Source organism: Palaemon carinicauda, chromosome 29, assembly GCF_036898095.1.
Source record: "Palaemon carinicauda isolate YSFRI2023 chromosome 29, ASM3689809v2, whole genome shotgun sequence".
Taxonomy (NCBI): domain Eukaryota; kingdom Metazoa; phylum Arthropoda; class Malacostraca; order Decapoda; family Palaemonidae; genus Palaemon; species Palaemon carinicauda.
The window spans coordinates 7,739,700-7,753,413 of record NC_090753.1 but is presented as its reverse complement, the minus strand read 5'-3'; the positions used below and the strand labels follow the sequence as shown (position 1 = coordinate 7,753,413).

At 31.3% G+C, this 13,714-nt stretch overlaps 1 protein-coding gene across 1 annotated transcript in view; it reads left to right on the top strand.

Annotated features, from left to right (window-relative positions):
- LOC137622398 (uncharacterized) overlaps window positions 1-503 on the top strand; it is a 1,624-nt gene extending 1,121 nt beyond the window's left edge. The window contains exon 3 of the mRNA XM_068353011.1: window positions 1-503. This exon is cut by the window's left edge and continues 686 nt beyond it. Within this exon, the coding sequence (XP_068209112.1) occupies window positions 1-428 (428 nt within the window). The 3' untranslated portion in view covers window positions 429-503.
- Window positions 504-13,714: the final 13,211 nt, after the last annotated feature.

The following is a 13,714-nucleotide window of genomic DNA, read 5'->3' as shown; positions in this document are numbered from 1 at the left end:
CTGACCTCAGAGGAAAACATGACAATCATGCTACTGTTAGTCAAGAAATTCGAGATGGAATAAAGCAGCATATAGACTCCATACCAAAAATTGAAAGCCACTACACTCGACCCAATACTTCTAAGACGTTCATTGACGGCAGCAAGTCAATTGCTGACATACACAAGGATTATGTAGCAAAATGCAAAGAACAGAAGCAGTTTGGAAATTATACACTCTTCTACAGAATATTCACAGAGGAGTATAATATTTCCTTCTACACTCCCAAAAACGATCAATGCGATGTTTGCACCGCTTTTGAAAACGCCACTGAAACTGAGAAAGATGATATGAAGGAAAGTTATGATTTGCACCATCGAGAAAAGGAATTATCAAGAACAGAAAAAGCACGAGATAAGGAGAAGAAAGACTGCTGTTGCAGTACATGATTTACAGGCTGTTATCCAGCTACCTAAAGGAGAGGTTTCAGTATTTTACTATAAATCCAAATTAAATGTACTTAATTTTACCATATGCAACCTGATATCTAATGCATGCAATTGCTATATTTGGAATGAATGAAATGGCCATAGAGGAGTAAATGAGCTTGGTACTTGTGTTCTGAAGTACTTAAAGGATACATGTGATTCTGGTTGCACTGATTTTATTTTTTATTCTGATAACTGTTGAGGACAGCAGAAAAACAAGTTAATGCTTGCTCTATATCATTATGCTGTAACAAACTTGGATAGACATTCCATTACTCACAAGTACCTGATCAAAGGGCATACTCAAAATGAGGGAGATTCGGCGCATTCGCTGATCGAGAGGCAAGATAAAAGGCTTCTTAAAAGTGGACCCATGTATGTCCCTGAAACTTTTGTAACAGCTGTTCGTGTAGCTAAAAAAAAAAAAAAAAAAAAAAAAAGGGTGATCCATTCGTTGTCCAGGAACTCTGTTATGAAGATTTCAAGAACATAAAATCATTAGTCAATGAGATTGGTCCCATGAGCCTGAAAGAGTTGAAACGTTCTGATGCAAAAGTTCTGAGAGTAACCAAATCTTCACCAACATCTGTCTTCTATAAGAATTCGTACGCAGATGATTTTCAAGAAACCACGGTTCTCAAAGCTAAGAACTACCCAAGGACAGTTAGTCTGCTACCTGCATTTAGTGTCAAGCCTGGGCTTCCTAAGAACAAAAAGGATGATCTCATTGGATTGTGCAAGAAAAACCTTATTCCAAACCAATACAAGTTGTTTTATGAGAGCCTTTAATTCTTATTACTACTCTGTAGATGTTCACTTACTTTAGGAAAGTATATTGTAAGGAAATTGTATGGAAACAATCTATGTATCTCCTAAGTTGAACTTACTACTTAAATTTTTATTTATATGATGCAAACATTGGCTGAAATTTATTTCTTTATTTTTTGTTCTTCAGTTATTAGAATCTTTGAGGAGAATAAACTGTATAAAATCATCTGTTTATCTTTTATTTTCATAATCTAATATAAGAATGCATGATATTTTTAGCAAGAAAAAGTCAAGTGACATAAAAAACGAAACTTTCTGTGTAATTCAGTATTTGGAGCTTCACTTTAGCAATATTATCTTTATGATATACGGATAATTTGAGCTAGACAATACCTTTTAATATCCGTCATAAAACGGAACAAAATAATTTCATGTGCACAAAATGAGCAATTCTCGTAGTAATAGTGTCATATTTTGACTTGAAACTCAAAAGTTGTGACAGTTTTGCAACGAGATGGTCATAACTATGATTGCATGAAAAAAAGGCCCTCAATAATCATGCAGTTCTTTTGATATTCATTGCAACACTTATTATAATCTAGCTAAATGTGTTGTCTACGTTTTAGTTTGAGAAAGGTCATCATTCAAGTGATAGTTACAAACTACAGCGACATTGAAAACTGTTTTTGCCTCTCCTAAAAAATGTCCATTTTTGAGTTATGACACTGTTCTCGCAAATGAGCGATATATATATATATATATATATATATATATATATATATATATATATATATGTATAAATTTGTATATATATATATATATATATATATATATATATATATATATATATATTTCTATGTATATATATATATATACATATATATATGTATATATATATATATATATATATATATATACATACATATATATATATATATATGTATATATATACACACATATATATGTATATATATATATATATATATATATATATATATATATATATATATATATATATATATATGTGTGTGTGTGTGTGTGTGTGTGTGTGTGTGTGTGTTTATACATATGTTGTGCCTTTTAAGAAAATTGTGCAATTAGTATTAAAATTGTATATATAGTGTAAATGTCAATGTGGTATATAATTTAATGTAAATGATCATATTTTGTTAAATTTTTTAGCCTATCAAAGATAATTGGCAATTGTGATTAAGGAAAAATAAGAAAAAAAAATTTATGATTTTTATAGGATAAAGAAGAGGGCATTGGACCATCTATACAAGATATCCTCGTCATTTTTATTACTTATTGTCACGGCCATTTTAAAGAATATAAAACTTTTTATATAAATAGTCATCACTAAACAGAAAAACTAGTCCTGAATTTAGCTATCTTCTTGTGTGTATAATGAAAAATATCGCAAAAATAACTTCTTCAATCTTCCCATAATAACATTTTAACCTGATATATTGCATATTTCCTTTTTTTTCTCGTATCACTACAATTTTCTATTTTTTTTTCTTTATAACTTCCCTCCCCCTGAAATAACCCCCACCACGCCCTTAAAAGTTTTTTTTTTTTTTTATCACACACCAATATGAAGGCTGCTTATAATGGTGACTACCATCATTTTTTCTACCTAGTCTGAATTACCCATAATAAACCTTGATGATCAATGAAGAAGAAAAAGAAAAATCAGTACCACCTTCGAAGAAGAACAACAACATTCAACAAAAATTACCCCCACAGAGTTGACCTATTGGAAGCCTCCTTTTTGTAAATGGTGACGTATGATTTATGTTGTTTTGATTATTTCACAAAAAAGAAAAAAAAAAGAAAAAAAAGTAAATATCCATATTGTAATTTTGCTATTAACCCTTTGCAATCCTCGAGGTGAATCGCTTGTTGTTGATAATTTTCAGCACCAGTACAGGAGGAATTTTATTTGCATAGATATTTTTCTTTAATCTAAAGACATCGGGCTTTAGTAGTGGTTGCTGATATATCACCTGGAAGTGGAACATTTGCTTTATCATATACGTGAAAAAAGAATAAATAGGGTAATATTCAATGTCTTTGAAAGCAATTGAAACATAAACTAAGAAAAATCGATTGTGTTTTGTCCATTTGCTTCTCTTTTCAAATTATGTATAAATCAGTAAATAAACTGTCAGGCAAGCGATTTCACCCTTCTCCCAGAAATAATAATGATCAGAAAAATTACACCCCACTTATCATTTCCAACAATGAAATATCAATACTTTTGCAGGTCTGGTCTCTATTACAACACAATAAAATTCTTGTATTTGCTTCTCCAGAGTTTTAGTCAAATACAACAATATCTCTCGTTAATTTTTCAAAATAATCGTTTTCATTTTTAATTATAACGCGAAAGTGTTGATTGATAAGATAAAGAAAGGGATACTAGACCATACGAGATATCCTTATTATTTTTCTTATTTCTAAACATAACATTTATTAAAATTAACCCCTTTTAATGTAAAATGTATTTATTTGAAATTCAAAATGTAAGCAAAGAGACGACATCCACTGGTAGTTGCCCATTCCCTTTGTATTGGAACTAAAACTATTTTTTCGCGCGAATCTGTTGTCATTAAATAACCAAAATAATGATTTTCGTGGTTTTTTTTAGAATTGTTTTTCTTTAACATCATTTTCCCCCGTAAAATATAAATTAAAAAAAAACGTTTCTGTAAAAATAATATAACATTCAATAAAGTTATATCACCAAAAAAACTTTCTTTGTCGTTTTTATTTCCACATGAATTGTTTGTAAAAAGATTAGTACCCTCTCTCCCTTTAGAAATGATGAAACTCTTAATATCAATTATATCTAAGGGATTTATATTATAAGCCCCATACATTTCTATAATATCTAAAAGTCCAAATGGTTTAACTGATAATATTTCTGTATAACCAGTAGAAGACCCCTTTCTGTGTGCATAATTATCTATTAAAATTGATCGCATACGTTTATATTGGGGAAACAAAGATACAAGATAGGCGTGCGATTTACATTTACCTTTATATTTCAAACTAGATTCTTGACAATGTTTTCTAGATAAAACATGGTCAAAATAATGTGCAATATTCAATAATATAAGATTTTGCTTAATGTATAAATCTGTTCCTGCTGTCCACATAATAATCACATTATTTGTGTTAACAGATTTAATAAAATTTTAAAATTCTAGCATAAAGGGGCGAGTATAAGTACTTCGTAGATTGTTAGTACAATCATTCTCTAAAATATACATATCATCATACACAGCTAGAGTATTATCAAAGTCAATTACAAAAAGAACAGACGCTAAAGGCGATTCTTCTATAAAGCCTGATAAATCCGTTTGAAAAAAATCTTCGGATAAATCATCCTCAATTTTGCCTTGCCTTCTAATAGCATTGAAATTTCTTTATTATGTTCTGACTTTTTATTTATGAAATTAGGATAGTGGTATAAGAAAGAATTACTCGTATTTTGCTTATTCATTTTGAATTATGGAAGATGCAAATAATTTTTTAAGATACAAAAAAACAAAACAAAAAAAAAACAAAGAAAAATAAAGACAAAATTATTTTAAATCATACCAATATAAAAAAAAGGTAATGAATATGAAATAAAAAAAAATATTACAATAACGATTATAGATATGAAGATATGTTAAGTTTTGTATTAAACAAACTACCCATAAACGAAAAAAAATGAAACAAATGAAAAGTTCCAAATAAAAAAAAACCTTTAATGTTTTATTCGGGGGAAAAAAAAACTTTGTACATAAATTTTTTAGATACCTGTTATAATTTGAATAGAGAAAAGGCGCATGTTTTACAATATATTTCATTTGAACTTGGTTGTATTAATACAAATATGAACTCTAACAATGAATTGGTCCTACGTGGGAAGTATACATTAAATGATATGGAAAATATTTTAAGGTGCTATGTAAACAAATTTATAAGGTGTAAAAATTGCAAGACCTTAAATACAACTATGAAAAAGGATAAGAAATCTAGATTAATGTATAATTATTGTATTAAATGTGCGTCTATATTCCATCTCGAAGGCATTCGAACTAAATATTATCAAGCTTTTATTAAAACGTAATCATAATTTTTTTTTTTTTACATTTCCTATACTAAATTTATGAATTGGGTTATGATCATATTATTTATATGAAATCATTGCTTATCTTATTTTTGTTACTTAACCAATAATTTAAGAGAGAGATTTGGGATATCCAAATATTCATTTAAATGTCTTTTCCTTCAATTAAGAATCCGGCGTTTTGTATGAATTTCAAATAGAAATGATTTATATTAAATAAACATAAAAAGTTATTATTCGTTTTTCATATATATATATATATATATATATATATATATATATATATATATATATATATATATATATATATATATATATATAACAAAAATAAGAGATACATACATATTATACATGTATATATTGATCAGTCAATTCTCTTAAATTGAACACTTAGTTATAAAGGTAATGTTTTTATTAAAGAAGAAAAGTGGTGATGTTTACTATCGGGTTTCTGATTAATATAAAGTTACTAGCAATGATCAAATTTTTCGTGGATATGGGTTAAAACATATAACAGCAACAATACACGATGGAAATTATAATGATTGTAGCTATACAATCATGATAATCCCCCATCCCATTCAATTTACTTGCATTGAAAAAAAATTATTGACATTTAAAAATGGTTGTTATTGTGCGTGCCATGATAATCATAGTGCATTTACTAATTTTATAAATAATAATTCATATGGACGATTGATATCTTTATATAATAAAATTGATATAATTTCTTTAATAGGTAACCAGAAATAGAATGTTGTATTTTTACAGGCCTTTATTTTACTTAATAAATATGGTCGATATTTTGAGACTATTCATAAAGCTTCTGTGTTAAGTAATTTTACAAATATAAAAGATTTTTTTCCAAATTTGATATTGATTTATGTAAAGATATAGGTATATGTATAAATAACCACAGAAAAGATATATTTGAATATATTTCTAGTAAAAAAGGATTTGATGTTTGTATCGTACGAAAGGATACAATGAACAAATGTTTTAAACTTATTTGTGAATTTATTAAAAAAAAAAAAAAAAAAAGATGCACCAGACGATTTCTTGAAAAATTCTAAAAAAAATATTTAAATATAATAGTCTCATATAATTATTTAGATGCGCGGAAAAATTATAAAGTAAATCATTATGATGATAAATTATTTATAACACCAAACACAGTGCCATTATTTTCTTATGATATGCATGTAAATTTGTGCCTAGAAATATATGGTAAATTTGGCGCCCTTTGTGGAGAAGCAGTTAGTACATATATTTCCAATATATCTCATGTATTACTTGATGGGCTTCCAAATGTTCTTATGTTGAACGAAAAAGATCACCTAACATTTGATAAAAGTATATCTAAGGTAGCAACCAATCATTTAAAGCGAAGACAATTAAATATCTATAATATGCCAAATATCGACCCCCTAAAGTATCCAGTATATATATTTTCAATGCTTGATTTATGTTATTATTCACATTATACTTTTCACGATAACAACATGATAGAATTATCTAAAAAGTTAACAGGAAAACAAAATTGGTTAGAATATATTTTAAAGGATAAAAAGATTATAAGTGAGATATAAGTAGTTATATCTAAACCGGAACTTTTAACAATTGAAACATATATAAACAATCTATTTAATATAAATCTGAAGTTTGATTACATTATTTCAAATCACCAAAATTCTTATAATTATTTGGATGATGAAGTCTTTGATATGTGTGAAAATGTTATTACAAAATATTTCCCATATTCTCAAACATTTTTCCAAGATCAACAGTTACGATTATATAAGTTTAATGAAATTTTTTATAAGCCAGTATTGGCAAAGTCTTACTTTCCTTGTTCCATTGATAATATGTGTAATTATTACAAACACATATATAATTATGTGATGAGTTATGAAAATCTAGAATTTTTGGGCCGTAGTAATCATAATATAACACATTGGATTTATACAGTTGTAATCTGGCTCCCAATGATAAAGGGATCAACAAATATATAACCCTTACCAGAAAAGAAAATAATGATAGTAATAATGAAAATAAAAATAATTATCGTTCATATTTTACAAATAAAGATATAAGTAAATCATTTTGGGTAAAGAAAGAAGCAATGGGAAAAGGAGAAGGACCAATATCTAATCGTACTCGAAACAAAAGGAATGAAATAGTCCCGCATTAATGATTGATATTTTTAGTCTATTTGTTGTCATCATTGTAAAGAATCTCATTATTCAATTTATTCTAAATAATAAAAGAAAAATGATTATTGGTTGTTGTAAAGATTGATTAGATGACGATATATAAGTCAATCAATCTTTATATGTATCATAATTTGTAAAATTTGAAAAATTTATGAATACAAAGTCATTTTAATTTTTTTATTGTTTTCAAATATTTCACTTTTCCATTTACGCTTCTGAAGAGCATTGGTATTATGAAATGAAGTCTAATTATTTTGATAATATTGTAATAAAATTTGTTTAAAATTTTCTTGGTTGGTTTTCATTTCCTTGTGATAATTATATTCTTTATAATCATCTAATTGTTTTATTATTGTAGCATTATTTTTCACCAATGTTTTTATATCATTTAAAATATCATACATATTCACACTTAACCCATTAGTTCCACGGTCAAGGGGGATTGAATAATCTAAACACATATTTAAAAGGTTACTTTTTACTATGAACAATTTATCATTTGATAATAATTGTTTCTCAATGGCTTTGTTTTGTATATTTTTGTACATACATAGGCACAATTAGATATATTTTCGTCTTTATTTAACACACAAATCTGATTATTATTGGCTAGGCAAATTCTTTCGGGGACATGTTTTTATCATACAAGTCAAATAATTGATTTTCTTATAGAGGTTAAAAGTGTCTTGGGGCGAAGGGTATTATTTTTTTTTCTTAATTCTATGATATTACTATCTTTATTTATCAGAAAATTAATAACCGAAATATTTTCAGTCTTTATTTCCATAGGAGCTAAAGAATTCATAAGATCTCCAATAACAATTCGAATGCGGTTATATATATTAAATAAATCTATTTGCCCTTCATTTATTTCTTGTTCTGAAGGAATTATACAATAACAAACATCATTATAACAAACCTTTCCCTTTTTCATTAAAAATATCCAAATTTTATCGAATAGATTAATGTTTTGTATAGCATTTTCCCAATATTTTATTACATCAATTGGATCCATACAACCGCTAAGACATCGTATCATATTTGAATTGTTCTCAATTTCATATACATTTGGAAAACCACATCCATTTTCTTTGATATGTTTGAGAATTTCTGTTTCTCTGACACGAAATAGAGTATTTCTGGAAGGAAGATAATCTACTAGTTTTTTCTCTTGAATTTCTTTCTGAGATGGAATTTTTATGAGGTATATACTATCCTCGTCATTCATTTTATTGAATTATGTATATATTCCCAATAACCACACAACACTAATAATTCCATCCATAATATCCCCAAAATTAAAAATGGTTTCCTCAATGTCACAAATATTTTCATGGATATTATACTCTATAGTTTTTGCTTTATTGTGGTCAGGAATATTTTGCATAATATTTGTTGAAAATTTCAAAACTTCACTTATTATATCTTCATTCAAGATTACGATACTTTTGTCTATTTTATAAATCACATTCATACAAGAATTATTTTTACTATTTTCATTTAAATCCTTAATAAAATTTCGATATTTGTTAATATCTAAATAAGGATTCTCCTTCAGTTCTGATGCCTTTATTTGTTCAATTCTGTTTTTTGGTAAAGGCTTTAAAATAGTTTTATTTTGTATTTCCAAAGAAGTCGGGCGAAAAATATAGAAATATGTTTCATCGTTGTGAATATTGTTATATCCTCCAGTTATCCAAAACTGGTCTTGGTTTTTATCAAGTATAAAACTGTTATAAGCATCATTTTTATTCGGCAATATCACCATTTTTTATTTAACCAATGAAAACGTGGTATCTCTTCTAATTATTGGATTTAGCCAACATACCAATTTCAATTTGATATTAAAAAAATCTTATTTCTATATATTCATATATATTAAAATGTAATGTTTTATATTCAAGATGAAAAAATCAATACTAATACAAATATAGATATATAAAAAATATGAACTTTATGTAAAATTTAAAGAAAATTACAAATAGAATTACCAAGCCAAATTCTTTTCGGGTACCAGTAGAAATTTAATAATATTGATTTTAATAATTATATTCCATTTTCTCCAGGACTACCACTACCACGGCCATCAATTCCTAATAGTCCCTATCCACACGATACAAATCCAAATTACCCCCAACAACAACAGCAATTACATTTAGTCTCTTATCAGCCGCCGGGTACCGATATAGTCCCATATACTGGAAATAATAATAATAATAATAATAATAATAATAATAATAATAATAATAATAATAATAATAATAATAATAATAATGATAATAATAATAATAATTTGAATTCTAATTCATTTTCACCACTACAGCCAACAATTTTTAATAGTCCCTATCCATATGATACAAATCAAAACTACCCACAACAACAACAACAACAACAACAACAACAACAATTACTTTTAGTCCCTTATCAGCCGCCAGGTACCAGTATAGTCCCATTTACTGGAAATAATAATAATAATAATAATAATAATGATAATAATAATAATAATAATAATAATAATATATTTTGGGAGTAGACCCTCTTTTAAGCAGGTTTTATTAAAAGTGATTGCTGCCTCAGTGGCGTTAATCTTGTAATTAACTTTTTCTATTGTTCTTATTATCTTCTTCTCTTCATTTGAACAATCCGTCAGTAACTGGGAAAGGGACATATCAATAGGAAGGTGATGAAGACCATATCATTCACAATTTGTCTTTAATATATCACAACACATTGTAAAAGTACAGATAATATGTACAAAGTATAAAACACTATCACAATGTTAGTGCACACAAAGTAATTGTCACTTTTATACAAAATTTATAAATTACGTGGAGTTAAGTTTAACACATCCTTCGACTCAACCGGTTTCGAGCAGTGAGAAGGTTTTCTGCTCATTGTCAAGAGTGAACTGAAATGCAGGTGTGGTTTTGATGGCTTATATACGGAGTCCTGCTACGAGATTCCATCTTTACTGGTTAAGAACCGCCCTAGGGCGGAGACTGTTAATCCTATTGGGTGGTGGTCTCTGCCTCGCCGGGATGTTTGGTGGGATTACTGGCTCTGGTTCTGTCAGGAGATAATCCCTGTTTTGACCTTCAGCTATATCAGTCCTGTCATAGTTGTTATTGCCTGGACTATTGTTGATAGTGGACCTTATACATGTTGGCAATAAGGTCCCTTCTTGCGTGGTGTTGAGGTTAGGTCTTTGTTGTTGAATAAAAAGAGCTTCCATTATCCGGAGACGTCTACTGTCAGGGGCATGGCCGATGATTGTTACATTTTTCACTATATGCTCCCTTGTTGTCTTGAAATTATGTTTTTGGAGGCAATGCATTTTTATTGCACCCTGTTGCACGTGGCAAGATAATCTCTTAGAAAGACGCATCGTCGTCATCCCGATGTAGGTGCCAGGACATTCCTGGACGGGGCATTTATATCGGTACACTACGTTCGTCTTTTTCAAGTCATCTTGCATGGCAGGGGCAGGGTTGTTTTTCATTATCAAGTCTCGTGTTTTTGCTGATTGGTAATAAATTATGAGGTTGATTTCAGTATCCTCTGCTGTGGCAAAAACGTTGTTTTTTATTATATTTTTCATAATCTTTTCTTCTTCGTTGTAGTTTACGCTCATAATGCCTTTATAGTAAAGATTTATTTTTGCTGGCGTGTTGGTATCATTAGGGCCTTCATTCTGGTACCATTTCTCGATTTCTTTTTTAATTTGCCGATTAATGTCCTTATTCGTGAAGCCATTATTCACCAGAATTTTAGTAACTCTGTCAAGTTCCTCGTGGGTGCCTCTCCACGAAGAACAGTGAGAAATGGTTCTCCGAATAAAAGCCTTAATGGTGGCAGTTTTATACCGACTAGGGCACTCGCTGTCACCATTCAGACATAGGCCGAGATTCGTTGGTTTTACGTACACCGAGGTACTAAAACTATCATTGCTTGTTTCTACAAGGACATCAAGGAAGGGGAGACGTCCTTGGAGGCTGTGCTCTAGGGTGAACCTGAGCGAGCTGCATTCCTCGAAAATTCGGCGAAGTTCTTCTATGCTCTCCTGATTGGCCGTTTTTATGAAAGTATCGTCAATGTAGCGTACATAGAGGTCTGGTTTACTGATTTTTCGAAAAACTCTCTCCTCGACTACTCCCATATAAAAATTAGCAAAGAGGACGCCTAAAGGGGACCCCATAGCGACTCCATCTTTCTGAATAAATATATGGCCCTTATGGGTAGTGAAAGGGGCTTTCTTGGTGCATATTTCTAATAGTGCACGGAGAGAGGCCTCGGGGATGTTGAGGGTGGGTGTCGTTGTATCCCTATAAACTCTGTCCATTATGAATTTTATTGTTTCATTCACGGGAACGTTAGTAAATAGGGACTCGACATCCATGGAGGCAATAACTCCGTCACTTGTGGAATTTCTCAGTTTTTCTAGGAATTCTGCTGATGATGTCACACAATATTTATTGGGGATATAGGGTGTGAGTAAGGTGTTCAGTCTCTTAGCAAGCTGGTATGTAGGGGCAGGGCACTGGCTGATAATAGGCCTGAGAGGGTTCCCTTGCTTGTGCGTTTTTACATTTCCGTATAAGTAGCCGAGCCCAAAATCACCTGAAATAGGTGGCAAATGGACGGCGTTGGTGGCAGCATTAATGGTTTGTATAATGCTGTTTGCTTCCCTCTTGATATCCTCAGTGGGGTTGCGGGACAATCGTTCAAATTTTGAGGTATCAGCCAAAATTTGATCTAGTTTCTCATGGTACTCCTCTGTATTTATGAGAACGAAGGCGGCAGTTTTATCTGCACGGCGTACAGTGATGCCTTCTTGCAATCTAAGAGCCTTGGCAGCATCTCTCATCTCCTTCGTGACAATCCCACTCCGGTATTGGCCACGGTCAGTGAGGGCTTCTGCCAAGAGTAGGGGTTGGAGGGCATCAGTCGTCCGTAGGGCACCTCTACGTTCATTTTCTTGTATGGTGTCAAGGAGGAGCTCGATTTCCAATCGAGCTCCTCCTTGACACCATACAAGAAAATGAACGTAGAGGTGCCCTACGGACGACTGATGCCCTCCAACCCCTACTCTTGGCAGAAGCCCTCACTGACCGTGGCCAATACCGGAGTGGGATTGTCACGAAGGAGATGAGAGATGCTGCCAAGGCTCTTAGATTGCAAGAAGGCATCACTGTACGCCGTGCAGATAAAACTGCCGCCTTCGTTCTCATAAATACAGAGGAGTACCATGAGAAACTAGATCAAATTTTGGCTGATACCTCAAAATTTGAACGATTGTCCCGCAACCCCACTGAGGATATCAAGAGGGAAGCAAACAGCATTATACAAACCATTAATGCTGCCACCAACGCCGTCCATTTGCCACCTATTTCAGGTGATTTTGGGCTCGGCTACTTATACGGAAATGTAAAAACGCACAAGCAAGGGAACCCTCTCAGGCCTATTATCAGCCAGTGCCCTGCCCCTACATACCAGCTTGCTAAGAGACTGAACACCTTACTCACACCCTATATCCCCAATAAATATTGTGTGACATCATCAGCAGAATTCCTAGAAAAACTGAGAAATTCCACAAGTGACGGAGTTATTGCCTCCATGGATGTCGAGTCCCTATTTACTAACGTTCCCGTGAATGAAACAATAAAATTCATAATGGACAGAGTTTATAGGGATACAACGACACCCACCCTCAACATCCCCGAGGCCTCTCTCCGTGCACTATTAGAAATATGCACCAAGAAAGCCCCTTTCACTACCCATAAGGGCCATATATTTATTCAGAAAGATGGAGTCGCTATGGGGTCCCCTTTAGGCGTCCTCTTTGCTAATTTTTATATGGGAGTAGTCGAGGAGAGAGTTTTTCGAAAAATCAGTAAACCAGACCTCTATGTACGCTACATTGACGATACTTTCATAAAAACGGCCAATCAGGAGAGCATAGAAGAACTTCGCCGAATTTTCGAGGAATGCAGCTCGCTCAGGTTCACCCTAGAGCACAGCCTCCAAGGACGTCTCCCCTTCCTTGATGTCCTTGTAGAAACAAGCAATGATAGTTTTAGTACCTCGGTGTACGTAAAACCAACGAATCTCGGCCTATGTCTGAATGGTGACAGCGAGTGCCC